The sequence below is a fragment of the Oncorhynchus gorbuscha genome, linkage group LG18 (genome assembly GCF_021184085.1).
Source record: "Oncorhynchus gorbuscha isolate QuinsamMale2020 ecotype Even-year linkage group LG18, OgorEven_v1.0, whole genome shotgun sequence".
Classification (NCBI taxonomy): Eukaryota; Metazoa; Chordata; class Actinopteri; order Salmoniformes; family Salmonidae; genus Oncorhynchus; species Oncorhynchus gorbuscha.
This window is the reverse complement of record NC_060190.1, coordinates 15,328,647-15,343,372: the sequence shown is the minus strand read 5'-3', so window position 1 is coordinate 15,343,372 and position 14,726 is coordinate 15,328,647. Positions and strand designations below refer to the sequence as shown.

At 44.7% G+C, this 14,726-nt stretch overlaps 1 protein-coding gene across 5 annotated transcripts in view; it reads left to right on the top strand.

Annotated features, from left to right (window-relative positions):
• Positions 1-14,726, top strand: part of LOC124004050 (alpha-1,6-mannosylglycoprotein 6-beta-N-acetylglucosaminyltransferase B-like) — a 229,084-nt gene that overhangs the window by 200,618 nt on the left and 13,740 nt on the right. For 3 of the 5 annotated variants that reach the window (XM_046312800.1, XM_046312799.1, XM_046312804.1), the window contains 3 exons: positions 2,966-3,099; positions 5,018-5,148; positions 10,486-10,491. In XM_046312800.1, the coding sequence (XP_046168756.1) occupies positions 2,966-3,099; positions 5,018-5,148; positions 10,486-10,491 (271 nt within the window). The remainder of the gene's footprint in view (positions 1-2,965; positions 3,100-5,017; positions 5,149-10,485; positions 10,492-14,726) is intronic. The other 2 variants (XM_046312803.1, XM_046312801.1) reach the window with 1 other exon arrangement.

Here is a 14,726-nt window from a genome sequence, read left to right as displayed (position 1 = left end):
ACACACCTACTCATTCAAGGGGTTTTCTTTTTTTGTGCTGTTTTCTAAATTGTAGAATAATAGTGAAGACATCGAAACTATGAAATAACACAGTTGGAAGCCAGATGGGATGGTGTATCTCTGCAGTATGTTGTGGTAGCCATGCTGGATAAGTGTGCCTTGAATTCTAAATAACTCACCGACAGTGTCACCAGCAAAGCACCCCCACACCATCACACCTCCTCCTCCATGCTTCACATGGGAACCACAAATGCGAAGATCATCCGTTCACCTACTCTGCATCTCACAAAGACACGGTGGTTGGAACCAAAAATATCAAATTTGGACTCAACAGACCAAAGGACAGATTTCCACCGGTCTAATGTCCATTGCTTGTGTTTCTTGGCCCAAGAAAGTCTCTTCTTCTTATTTGTGTCCTTAAGTAGTGGTTTCTTTGCAGAAATTCGACCATGAAGGCCTGATTCACTCAGTCTCCTCTGAACAGTTGATGTTGAAATGTGTCTGTTACTTGAACTCTGTGAATCATTTATTTGGGCTGCCATCTGAGGTGCAGTTATTATAATGAACTTACCCTCTCCAGCAGAGCTAACTCTGGGTCTTCCTTTCCTGTGACGGTCCTCATGAGAGCCAGTTTCATGGCGCTTGATGGTTTTTGCGACTGCAATTGAAGAAACTTTGAAAGTTGTTGAAATTTTCCAGATTGACTGACCTTCATGTCCTAAAGTAATTATGGATTGTCATTTCTCTTGGCTTATTTGAGCTGTTCTTACCATAATATGGACTTTGTATTTTACCAAATAGGGCACTCTTCTGTATAACTCCATACCTTGTCACAACACAACTGATTGGCTCAAACGCATTAAGAAGGAAAGAAATTCCACATGTTAACTTTTAACATGGCACACCTGTTAATTGAAATGCGTTCCAGGTGACTACCTCATGAATCTGGTTGAGAGAATGCCAAGAGTGTGCAAAGCTGTCATCAAGGCAAAGGGATGGCTACATTGAAGAATCTCAAATATAAAATATATTTTGATTTGTTCCCTTTTTTTGGTTTCTACATGATTCCGTGTGTGTTTGTCACAGATCCCCCTGGAACTTTCATTGTGCACACCTGGCCCCTATTCCCACTGATTGTATTTTAATATATGTGCCCTTTGTTCACCGTGGTGGTGTCTATTATTGTTACAATGTCCGTTGATGCGTGTGAGTACCTGTGCTGTGTGTTTTGGGCTTTCATGCCCGTGTGGATTGCGCAGGTTATTACGGGTCCCGTTCCGTGTCTTAATCATCGTGCGCGTGTGTTATTTTTTCAAGGTACCCCTCGCTCTTTTGTTTGGTCTTCTTCTCTGTGGCCTTACACTGCACGCAGTAATTTGGGGCGTAATAAAAAGCCCTATTACGCATTCCTGCGCTTGTCTCCCGAATCATTGTTACCAACGTGACAGTGTTATTTCACAGTTTTGATGTCTTCACTATTATTCTACAATTCTAAACAATGTAGAAAATAGTCCAAATAAAGAAAAACCCTTGATTGAGTAGGTGTGTCCAAACCTTTGACCGGTACTGGATTTCTGATACCTTAAGACTTTTTCTGGTATATTTTCTAAGAAATCTTTTACATCTGTTTATCCATAAATAAAAGCCTTTACTTATGCCAAGTTTTTTACATGGAAAATGGTTGAAAATGTATCTATGCCTTCATTTCCCAAAATATAGACTCTTAGCTTTAATTTGACACCCAATTTGATATGCTCCTACGTACTTCACACGTTGGTGCGTGTGGGTTCTTTTCGATGGAAATGCCCTGGGCTCTCACAGGTCTTCAGCTTCTTCTACTAATCACCCCTGAGCTCAGACAGTGGCAGCATTTAACACTCACTAGACTGGCAAAGCCCAGGCTAGAACATTTAGGGCTTTAGCGTGTGTGTGTCGGGAATCAGTGAGTTTACCATGCGTCTTGATTCCAAGAGATAGTTTGCTGTTCACGACGCAAATAATTAACTTCCAAGTATACACTATTACCCAATTTCTCAGTATTCCCCATAGCCATTACTTTACCATGTTGCTTTTAGTTCAATTACCTGCCCTTACATTTCTGAGAGGGTGAACTGGGTTTTAATTCTGCTTATTTTACTTGGTTTTCCATTTCCACTCCCAAACAACACTTGGTAGCTTTTACGAACAATAGAAATGATTGATGCTTCTCTCTTATCAACAGAGGCACAGCTATAGCTATTAACTTCTACTGAACAATTGTTCCATAGTGAGCCTTTGTCTCCGTAGTGTTGATAGTCTGTTCAGGATTGTGTGTCTTTAAGACCGGTATTGATGGTATTTAACCTTCGTCGCTTTTTCTGTGTACTCTCCTAACAGACACATAGACAGTGCTTTGTCAAACAGACAGAGTTTCTTACACAGGCGTATGCACACAGATGCACACAGATGTACACAGATGCACACACATGGACAGGGTACACAGCTTGTCAAACAGACACACTGCATATCGAACAGACAAATACACACACACTTTTTGAATGAGTGAATGACGTGCGGAACAGTGGATGAAAGGAAAGGCCGATTAACCAGCTCCACGTCCGTCTTCTATCTCAGTCTCTCCACTTGTGATTACGGCCTTTGAGAAAACACAAAGGCTTCGGGGGGAAAAGAGCGGTGGTGATGCATTGTGGCCATTATTGAAGTGATAAATGCGGTCTAAAAATCAATTGTGACATGTCATTAATTATTTACATTCATACAAAACATTAATGTAAAAAAAACAAGCATTCAGAAGTCGTGCTTCGTCTGTTTCGTTCTATCAGTTTTCAGTATGTTCAGAAATACACATGATGTTTAAATTAATCTCAAATGTTATACCAGTTATACCAGTACCCACTTTTGACAGGAAATGTAAGTTGTGTAAATTGCTCTGTGGTGTCGTGTTAAAATGTGCTCCTCATTTCAGGTGCCACATCCGTGTGATTGACACCTTTGGGACAGAGCCGGCCTACAACCATGAGGACTACGCCACCCTGCACGGCTACAGGACCAACTGGGGCTACTGGAACCTCAACTCCAGACAGTACATGACCATGTTCCGTAAGTATACATCAATATGGTTTATCACTCATTAGTATTACAACACAATGGATGGTTGCAGAGACTATGATTAAAGGCCCAATCTGTAAGATTTCCTGGTCTCAGATTGTTGATTCAATCTACCTCAGCATTGGACGCAAACGTCGTCATTATACTATAGCAATGTTGGGGGGGGGTGCCAGGGTCCAAGGCAAAGCACCACCCATGAAACATTCAGCAGATGTTAGGTGTTTTGGGAAGAAAGATACAGTTAGGACCTGAATAGAGCCATGTGCTTGTTGGAGGCTCAATTATTATTTGCTGTTGGAAAATGGCATATTATAAAGGTTAGTTCCCTATTATTGGATGTCAAGTCCAAAACTACTTATGGGAAAGTTAGGAAGGAGGAAGAGTTAGGAGACCACAGTGATGGGAGAGTTGGGAGGCCACAGTGATGGGAGAGTTAGGAGGCCACAGTGATGGGAGAGTTGGGAGGCCACGGTGATGGGAGAGTTGGGAGGCCATGGTGATGGGAGAGTTGGGAGGCCACAGTGATGGGAGAGTTGGGAGGCCACGGTGATGGGAGAGTTGGGAGGCCACAGTGATGGGAGAGTTGGGAGGCCACGGTGATGGGAGAGTTGGGAGGCCACGGTGATGGGAGGCCACGGTGATGGGAGAGTTGGGAGGCCACGGTGATGGGAGAGTTGGGAGGCCACAGTGATGGGAGAGTTGGGAGGCCACAGTGATGGGAGAGTTGGGAGGCCACAGTGATGGGAGAGTTGGGAGGCCAGAATGATGGGAGATTTGCAAGGACCACAATGATGGGAGAGTTGGGAGGCCACAGTGATGGGAGAGTTGGGAGGCCACAGTGATGGGAGAGTTAGGAGGCCACAGTGATGGGAGAGTTGGGAGGCCACGGTGATGGGAGAGTTGGGATACCACAGTGATGGGAGAGTTAGGAGGCCACAGTGATGGGAGAGTTGGGAGGCCACGGTGATGGGAGAGTTGGGAGGCCACAGTGATGGGAGAGTTGGGATGCCACAGTGATGGGAGAGTTGGGATACCGCAGTGGGACACAGTAGGATTCCACCATCAAAGAGCCCGGGCCTTCACTATCTGACTGGCTCAGCTTTTCATAGCGTGTCATTGAGCTAACTGAGCACTTGACTTTACCCACCCTCTCCCACTCCATCCTCCACAGTACCACTTAGCATCGCTATATATTCTGCACCAGCAGTACAGAGGATCACTCATTTGCTGCTGAGAATTTTCCAGCAGCGATGGAAATGCAAACATGTAGTGTATTCAAGATTTTAAAAGGCTTCTAAAGTTTGTAATTTCCATTTAAAATGTCAGACTTGATTTAGCCTAACGAAATATGTATCAACCCATACAAAAACATTGTCCATTAATTATAATCCACATAATATTTCACATTTCCTGTTGTTGCAGGATTATTTTCCTTCTGTAACAAACTGGCTCAAATGAAGATCTGTACCACCTGGCTATAATGCACCCACAATACAAGCCAAAACACTCAACATTGTAATGTTATGGATACCTGCAGAATCCACCTCGGTTTAACACACCACTTAACATTGTAATGTTATGGATACCTGCAGAATCCACCTCGGTTTAACACACCACTTAACATTGTAATGTTATGGATACCTGCAGAATCCACCTCGGTTTAACACACCACTTAACATTGTAATGCCAGTACTTTAGCATACAGACAGCTTTTAGAATAGCCACACTTACAAGACCTTTTTTGAATTAGCATATTTCACTGAGGATATTGTTAAGCTCAAGTTCAAATGGTCTATACCTGTCTGTTTACTGTCTCTTCTGTATCTGTCTCACTCTTATCCCCTGTCACTCCCCCTTCCCCTCATTCTGCCGTTTCCCTCCTCCCTCCCTCTCACTCTCCTCTCCTCAGCCCACACTCCGGACAACTCGTTCATGGGCTTTGTGTCTGAGGAGCTGAACGACACGGAGAAGAGGAGCATCATGCAGAACAAGGTCAACAACATGGCTGTGGTTTACGGCAAGGAGGCCAGCATGTGGAAGGTAGGCAAGACACACACACACACAGTCCACTCACAGTGAAACATGGGTTCAAATAATATGTATTATTTCAAATACCTGAGCTGTACTTGATTTAGCTTGCCCGATAAAATGGGAAAGTCCCAAAAGTGCAAACCCCACCCACCAGGCAGGCTCAAACACTTAACGTACTTGAAAAATGTCCAATACTATTTCAACCCAGGTCTGGGTGCAGAGGGATAATTATCCCCCTCACATAGAAGGTTACACGTAGTCGGGCAAAGTGCTGGGGGATCAAATCTTTTTAGATTTTTGTAGAATCATAAAAATCCCCTTCCCGAATAAAGCATATCTGATCTTTAATCTAGAGCTGCTTTATGTTATCCAGCTCGTACTCTAAATTGCACCCTTAATATCCCGGTGCTCTTAGAATGAATACTTAGGCATTTAGATTTATATGGATTTGACATTTAAAAACATATAGATGAGCTGGTTAAAAAGCTACGATTTAAAGTTGGCTTTTCCTACAGGAACAGATTGTGCCTTTCTCTAAGCAGTAGAAAGTAGATTGATAAGTCAACCTTTTTACCTGTTTTTGATTATGGTGATATTGTTTATCAAAGAGCAGCTGCTACTACTCTTAAACCTTTGGATGCCGTCTACAATAGTGCCCTTCGTTTTGTTACAGGTGACAGTTTTGATACTCATCACTGTATCAAAAGGTTGGCTGGACTTCGCTAAAGACCCATAGATCTCCACATTACTCTCTTTTTCTTTCCAATGTCATACTTCATAAACGTTCATCTTACCTGATCTTGCCTAATCTGTTCACAGGATTGGTTAACTCTTTAGGTTCCTAGGGTCTCCACCGAGGTAGCTCAATCTGCTTTTAGTTTTGAAGGCACTGTATTGCTGGAACAACATTCTAAAAATGTTTCATCTTGATGTTCTCGTGCCGTTCTGGCAATTTAAAGTACTTCACCTTTATTTAAACAGGTAGGCTAGTTAAGTTCTCATTTGCAACTGTGAATCTGTGATTTGTGATGTTTTATTTGTGCTTTGCGTGACTGAGTTGTTGTATTTTAATGTGTGCATACAGTATACAGCACATATTCTGAACAAAATATCAACACAACATGTAAAGTGTTGGTCCCATGTATTATGAGTTGAAATAAAATATCCCAGAAATGTTCCATATACACAAATGTCCCTAGCCGCATCCTCAGAGCATGCGCAGACCAGCTGGCTGGTGTGTTTACGGACATATGCAATCAATCCCTATCCCAGTCTGCTGTTCCCGCATGCTTTAAGAGGGCCACAATTGTTCCTGTTCCCAAGAAAGCTAAGGTAACTGAGCTAAACGACCATCGCCCGTAGCACTCACTTCCGTCATCACAAAGTGCTTTGAGAGACTAGTCAAGGATCATATCACCTCCACCCTACCTGACACCCTAGACTCACTCCAATTTGCTTACCACCCCAATAGGTTCACAGATGACGCAACTCAATCATCAAGTTTGCAGACGACACTACAGTGGTAGGGTTGATTACCAACAACTGGCTTGGCTAGGCCACTCCAGGACCTTGGAATGCTTCTTACGAAGCCACTCCTTCGTTGCCCGGGCGGTGTGTTTGGGATCATTGTCATGCTGAAAGACCCAGCCACGTTTCATCTTCAGAGCATTTGGATGATCAAGAAGAAGATTGGGAGAATGTCATATGGTCAGATGAAACCAAAATATAACTTTTTGGTAAAAACTAAACTCGTCGTGTTTGAAGGACAAAGAATGCTGAGTTGCAGCCAAAGAACACCATACCTACTGTGAAGCATGGGGGTGGAAACCATGCTTTGGGGCTGTTTTTCTGCAAAGGGACCAGGACGACTGATCCGTGTAAAGGAAAGAATGAATGGGGCCGTGTATCGTGAGATTTTGAGTGAAGACCTCCTTCCATCAGCAATGGCATTGAAGATGAAATGTGGCTGGGTCTGTCAGCATGACAATGATCCCCAACACACCGCCCGGGCAACGAAGGAGTTGTTTCGTAAGAAGCATTTCAAGGACCTGGAGTGGCCTACCTTGACTTTGTTGTCCTTAAGCCATTTTGCCACAACTTTGGAAGTATGCTTGGAGTCATTGTCCAATGGGAAGACCGATATGCGAACAAGCTTGAACTTCCTGACTGATGTTTTGAGATGATGCTTCACTATATCCACATAATTTTTCTACCTCATGATGCCATCTCTTTTGTGGAGTCCCTCCTGCAGTAAAGAACCCCCACAACATGATGCTGCCACCCCCGTGCTTCACGGTTGGGATGGTGTTCTTCGACTTGCAAGCCTCCCCATTTTCCTCCAAACATAACGATGGTTATTATTGCCAAACAGTTCTATTTTCGTTTCCTCAGACCAGAGGACATTTCTCCAAAAAGTATGATCTTTGTCCCCATGTGCAGTTGCAAACCGTAGTCTGGCTTTTTTATGGCGGTTTTGAAGCCGTGGCTTCTTCTTTGCTGAGCGGCCTTTCAGGTTATGTCGATATAGGACTCGTTTTGCTGTGGATATAGATACTTTTGTACCTGTTTAGTCCAGCATCTTCACAAGGTCCTTTGCTGTAGTTCTGGGATTGATTTGCACTTTTCGCACCAAAGTACGCTCATCTCTAGGAGACAGAACACGTCTCCTTCCTGAGCGGTATGACGGCTGCGTTGTCCCATGGTGTTCATATTTGCGTACTATTGTTTGTACAGATGAATGTGGTACCTTCAGGCGTTTGGAAATTGCTCCCAAGGATGAACCAGACCTGTAGAGGTTTCCAATTTTTTTTCTGAAGTCTTGGCTGATTTCTTTTGATTTTCCCATGATGTCAAGCAAAGAGGCACTGAGTTTGAAGGTAGGCCTTAAAATACATCCACAGGTACACTTCCAATTGACTCAAATAATGTATATGTCCTAAACGACTTGACAAAACTATAGTTTGTTAACAAGAGTGGAGTATCACGCCCTAACCTTAGAGATCCTTTAAATTCTCTATTTGGTAGGTCAGAGTGTGACTAAGGTGGGAAATCTATGTTTATATTTCTTTGTTGGCCTCGTATGGTTCCCAATCAGAGACAGCTGTCTATCGTTGTCTCTGATTGGGGGTCATACTTAGGCAGCCCTTTTTCCCACTTTCTGTTGTGGGATCTTGTCTTTGTGTGTTGCATTCCGAGCTTTACTTTCACTGAGTTGTTTATTGTTTTTTGGTGGAACATTTCAAATGAAAGAAAATGTACACCACGCCGCACCTTGGTCTTCATTTAACAACGGACATTACATGGAGTGGTAGAAAAATGAGTTTTAATGACTCCAACCTAAGTGTATGTAAACTTCCGACTTCAACTGTATGTGTATGTGTGTGTGTGTGTATATTATATTGAGCAAAAATATAAACGCAACCATTTCAATGATTTTACTGAGTTACAGTTCGTATGAGGAAAGCAGTCAATTCAATTATATGTACATACAGTGCATACGGAAAGTATTCAGACCGCTTGACTCTTTCCACATTTTGTTACGTTACAGCCTTGTTCTAAAATTGATTAAATTGTTGTTTTTCCCCTCATCAATCTACACACAATACCCCATAATGACAATGCAAAAACAGGTTTTTAGACAGACCGGCCAATAGATACATGGAGACTCACAGACAGACTCAATATGGATAAGAAGCAGTACCCTGTTAAATCAGCTCATTTCCATTTGCTACGGTCAAGGACAAGAGGTTAAATCAATATAAACTACTAGAGGGGTTATAATCTCGTCCACATTCACATCCTCATCCACGCTATGTTACCACAACCCTACAAGCACACACACACACTTCTCACTCCCCCAGTGTACACTACAGAGATGTAACCAATTAGAACAGAGCTGTTAACTGCAGAACAGATAAAGCGATCGACATGCCATGTATCTACTATCTATAGAAGATATTACATTTGGCACACAGAGCCGCATTTGGATACATTTAACGGAATCATACAACTTTCATTTGCAGCCACATTTCCTTTCAAAAGCAGCCTGGTTGCTCACAGTGGATATTCGATGAGGGACTCGACCTGGATTTTGTTTAAAGACGTGGATTAGCTGTAGCTTTGTTCCCCCTCTGTCTCTGTTGGCGAGCGGCAATTCCCATGGATTTTCATTCAACGGTTTAGTCTTGAGCCGAGACAGAAGATGCTTTAGAAACAGTGTGTGAATATGGAGCAATTGCCACTTTGTAGGAACAGAAGGAGGGAAATGTAATACATGACAGATCGAGTTGAATATTTATTTGTTCTTTTCTCTTGTCTTTCCTCTTCTCGATTCCCTATTCCCTTCCGTATTCTTCTCTCCTCTCTTCCTTGACACTCTGTCGACACGTCTCTTCTCTCCTATCGACCCCCCCCCTCCTGTCTTCCTCCCGTGCGTCTCTCCTCTCCTATCGCCCCCCCCTCTCCTGTCTTCCTCCCGTGCGTCTCTCCTCTCCTATCGCCCCCTCCTGTCTTCCTCCCGTGCGTCTCTCCTCCCCTATCGCCCCCCCTCCTGTCTTCCTCCCGTGCGTCTCTCCACTCCTATCGCCCTCCCCCCCTCCTGTCTTCCTCCCGTGCGTCTCTCCTCTCCTCCTATCCCCCCTGTCTTCCTCCCGTGCGTCTCTCCTCTCCTATCGCCCCCCCCCCCCTGTCTTCCTCCCGTGCGTCTCTCCTCTCCTATCGCCCCCCCCCTCCTGTCTTCCTCCCGTGCGTCTCTACTCTCCTATCGCCCCCCTCCTGTCTTCCTCCCGTGCGTCTCTCCCCTCCTATCGCCCCCTCCTGTCTTCCTCCCGTGCGTCTCTTCTCTCCTATCGCCCCCCCTCCTGTCTTCCTCCCATACGTCTCTCCTCTCCTATCGCCCCCCCACTCCCCCTCCTGTCTTCCTCCCATATGTCTCTCCTCTCCTATCGCCCCCCTCCCCCTCCTGTCTTCCTCCCATACGTCTCTCCTCTCCTATCGCCCCCCCTCCTGTCTTCGTCCCGTGCGTCTCTCCTATCCCCCCTCATGTCTTCCTCCCGTGCGTCTCTCCTCTCCTATCGACCCCCTCCTGTCTTCCTCCCGTGCGTCTCTCCTCTCCTATCGCCCCCTCCTGTCTTCCTCCCGTGCGTCTGTCCTCTCCTATCGCCCCCCCCCCCCTCCTGTCTTCCTCCCGTGTGTCTCTTCTCTCCTATCGCCCCCCCTGTCTTCCTCCCATACGTCTCTCCTCTCCTATCGCCCCCCCCCCTCCTGTCTTCGTCCCGTGCGTCTCTCCTATCCCCCCCCTCTTGTCTTCCTCCATTGCATATTGGTGGATGATGTCTCCGGTTGCAGCTCCAGGTAAGATTCTTCTCAGTCGAAACACACCGGCCCTGTTCCCTCTCTTTTAAACCTCCTGTCACACATTCCGTTCTTCATTTCCTCCATGATCACACATCTACTAATACACACTCCTGTGAATGTCAGTTTGACCTCGCATAAAGCTGCTATCACAATGTCACCGTGCCTTCCTTTGCCTTCTCTTTTATACATGTTTTATTTAGAGACAACGGTAAATTGACAAGACATAAGTGGTTTGAAAAGTCCATTGCTAATCTTAGCCTGCAGCTGTCCGTGATGAGAGAGAGAGAGAAACATGAATTATTGGACTGGGAAGCTGTGTGATGCCACAGATGTCTTTCTGAATTTTGAATACTGGGCGAGCGACTAGGACATCTGGTCCAATCAAATATGCTGGAGCAAACGCAGACTTCACATGCCCATTTTATGAAGTAGTGGTTTCACCCATCTCAAGGCTCTCCAAAGAGTTGTTTTTTGGGGGGAGGGTTGACTTCTGCCCTCTCTCTTTCTGTCGCTTGAGACAATTTGTCGAACAAATCGATAGTTCTTGCTTGCACTATGTGATATTGGGCTTAGTCGTATCATGGAGACATGAGTAGAGGAGAGGTGTGTGTTGGGTTTTAAGGGATAGTGCTAGTATTGATTTCTGAAATGTTAACCTTGTGAGTCGGGCCTGTAAGATAGGCTAAAGCCGTAAACAATATTGTGATGACTCCATCTTCTATTCCAAAGGGCATAGGGGACTTCTTGTGCTTTTTGCCTAGGATATCGCTCCTTGTCTTGGCAACCAGCCTCCTCACAATCCCGAGTGTTGGAGAGGGAGAGATGGGGAGTGAGTTGGAGAGGTAGAAAGAGAGATGGTAACGGTTAGAGGGAAATTGTGAGAAGTATGGAGAGAGGACGATAGAGATTTATAGAGGCCTGCAGGTGCAGTGTGTTTTTGGAGCCAGTATGTTCATGTCACACACACACACACACACACACACACACACACACACACACACACACACACACACACACACACACACACACACACACACACACACACACACACACACACACACACACACTTGCCCATGCTGGCCTGTGTCAATTCTTGCTTGCTGTGTGTAAGCCTACTCACCATTAGTCAGCACTACCAACTTTTTGGCGTGTTTTTTGGGCAGCCTTTAGTTATTATGCCCCCAGCTTCTGGATTTGCCTGCCAGAGAACCTGAGGGGGGGCCCAAACTGTGGACATATTTAAAAGAGACCTTAAAACGCCTTTTTTTAATCTTTGCTTTTCCTTAGGGGGCTTTTTAGCCATTGAGTTGTTGTCATTTTTATGTTTGTTGTGTAGTAAATATTCCAGCTTTTCTTTTCATACATTTTTACTCGTTTTTTGGTATGAAGTACATTGCGTTGCGTTCCAATGTCTGAAATGTGCTGTATAAATAAAGCTGATTTGATTTGAGAACTTTTTGGGTGTACGCCAGCTCGTGCTTTTTATTAGTCTACCTCCAGCGCAGACACACACTCCTCCTCACACACATCAGAGAACTATGTCTCTTTCTCTTCTCTCTCGCTTTCTCTATTTACAGTCCCTCAATAGGTTATTTCCTAGCATGACATCCAGTTCACTTGAGTTGAAACCCAGTCAAACAAACTTAAACCCACCACACAACGTTCAGGGTGACTTCTATTGTATAAATCAACCATTTATATTCTGAGTCCTGACCGTTTTTCACGCTCTCGTAACCCAACCTTGCTCTATATGAACTGATTCCTGAGAATAGAGTCCAGGTTAGATAATTAGCATTGCTAATGTGGTCCGGATCTGGCCCAGTCAGGCCATGTCAAGGATTAGCTAGCCTGGGATAAGCCTTGTTTTTATCCATGGGTGTGCGTCTCTGTGTGTGTGGTTCTCTCTCATGTTTCGTTGGCTCTAATTCATAGTGTCTGGTGCACTCAGAGCGTTGGCTAATCTCCTAATTGGCTGGGAACATCCTCAGAGGAAACCATCGATCGCAGGAGTCAACCAATTACAGTACAGCCTACAGGGCGAGAACACAATAGAACAGGGATACAGTAAGCTTCTTAACATCCAGGAAGCAGGAAGTCAATAAGGAGACCTGGGCTGTGGTTGATTCACATTGAGGGTGTGGGGGGTTGTTTTGTTTTTCAGAAGTGTAGGCTAGCTAAAAAGGGTGCCCATGAAAGGGTGCCCATGCATAAACACACACAGGCGAAGCGCGTGGACACACACACACACACACACACACACACACACACACACACGCACACGCACACGCACACGCACACGCACACGCACACGCACACACACACAAGTGTGCTCACACACACATCTCCCACTTCAAAATGCATCCCCTTTTCCTGTCAACATCCACATAAGATGCACTATTGGGTTGAAAGGGTATGCCTCTCAGATGAAAGATGTGTCTTGGGCACATGAATGCGCTGTATAGAATTAGACAGAAAGCACATCTGTTATTGTGCGAAGATGTGGTTTGCTTGTATGTATGCCACAATAGATGCAGTGGGGAGAACAAGTATTTGATACACTGCCGATTTTGCAGGTTTTCCTACTTACAATGCATGTAGAGGTCTGTCATTTTTATCATAGGTACACTTCAACTGTGAGAGACGGAATCTAAAACAAAAATCCAGAAAATCACATTGTATGATTTTTAAGTCATTAATTTGCATTTTATTGCATGACATAAGTATTTAATCACCTACCAACCAGTAAGAATTCCGGCTCTCACAGACCTGTTAGTTTTTATTTAAGAAGCCCTCATGTTCTCTACTCATTACCTGTATTAACTGCACTTGTTTGAACTCGTTACCTGTATAAAAGACACCTGTCCACACACTCAATCAAACAGACTCCAACCTCTTCACAATGGCCAAGACCAGAGAGCGGTGTAAGGACATCAGGAATACAATTGTAGACCTGCACAAGGATGAGATGGGCTACAGGACAATAGGCAAGCAGCTTGGTGAGAAGGCAACAACTGTTGGCGCAATTATTAGAAAATGGAAGAAGTTCAAGATGACGGTCAGTCACCCTCGGTCTGGGGCTCCATGCAAGATCTCACTTCGTGGGGCATCAATGATCATGAGGAAGGTGAAGGATCAGCCCAGAACTACACGGCAGGACCTGGTCAATGACCTGAAGAGAGCTGGGACCACAGCCTCAAAGAAAACCATTAGTAACACACTACGCCGTCATGGATTAAAATCCTGCAGCGCAAGCAAGGTCCCCCTGCTCAAGCCAGCGCATGTCCAGGCCCGTCTGAAGTTTGCCAATGACCATCTGGATGATCCAGAGGAATGGGAGAAGGTCATGTGGTCTGATGAGACAAAAATAAAGCTTTTTGGTCTAAACTCCACTCGCCGTGTTTGGAGGAAGAAGAAGGATGAGTACAACCCCAAGAACACCACCCCGACCGTGAAGCATGGAGGTGGAAACATCATTCTTTGGGGATGCTTTTCTGCTAAGGGGACAGGACGACTGCACCATATTGAGGGCTGAAACACACAGCCAGGGCAACTAAGGAGTGGCTCCGTAAGAAGCATCTCAAGGTCCTGGAGTGGCCTAGCCTGTCTCCAGACCTGAACCCAATAGAAAATCTTTGGAGGGAGCTAAAAGTCCGTATTGCCCAGCGACAGCCCCGAAACCTGAAGGATCTGGAGAAGGTCTGTATGGAGGAGTGGGCCAAAATCCCTGCTGCAGTGTGTGCAACCCTGGTCAAGAACTACAGGAAACGTATGATCTCTGTAATTCCAAACAAAGGTTTCTGTACCAAATATTAAGTTCTGCTTTTCTGATGTATCAAATACTTACGTCATGCAATAAAATGCAAATTAATTACTTAAAAATCATACAATGTGATTTTCTGGATTTTTGTTTTAGATTCCGTCTCTCACAGTTGAAGTGTACCGACAGTGCCTTGCGAAAGTATTCGGCCCCCTTGAACTTTGCGACCTTTTGCCACATTTCAGGCTTCAAACATAAAGATATAAAACTGTATTTTTTTGTGAAGACTCAACGACAAGTGGGACACAATCATGAAGTGGAACGACATTTAATGGATATTTCAAACTTTTTTAACAAATCAAAAAATGAAAAATTGGGCGTGCAAAATTATTCAGCCCCTCTACTTTCAGTGCAGCAAACTCTCTCCAGAAGTTCAGTGAGGTATCTCTGAATGATCCAATGTTGACCTAAATGA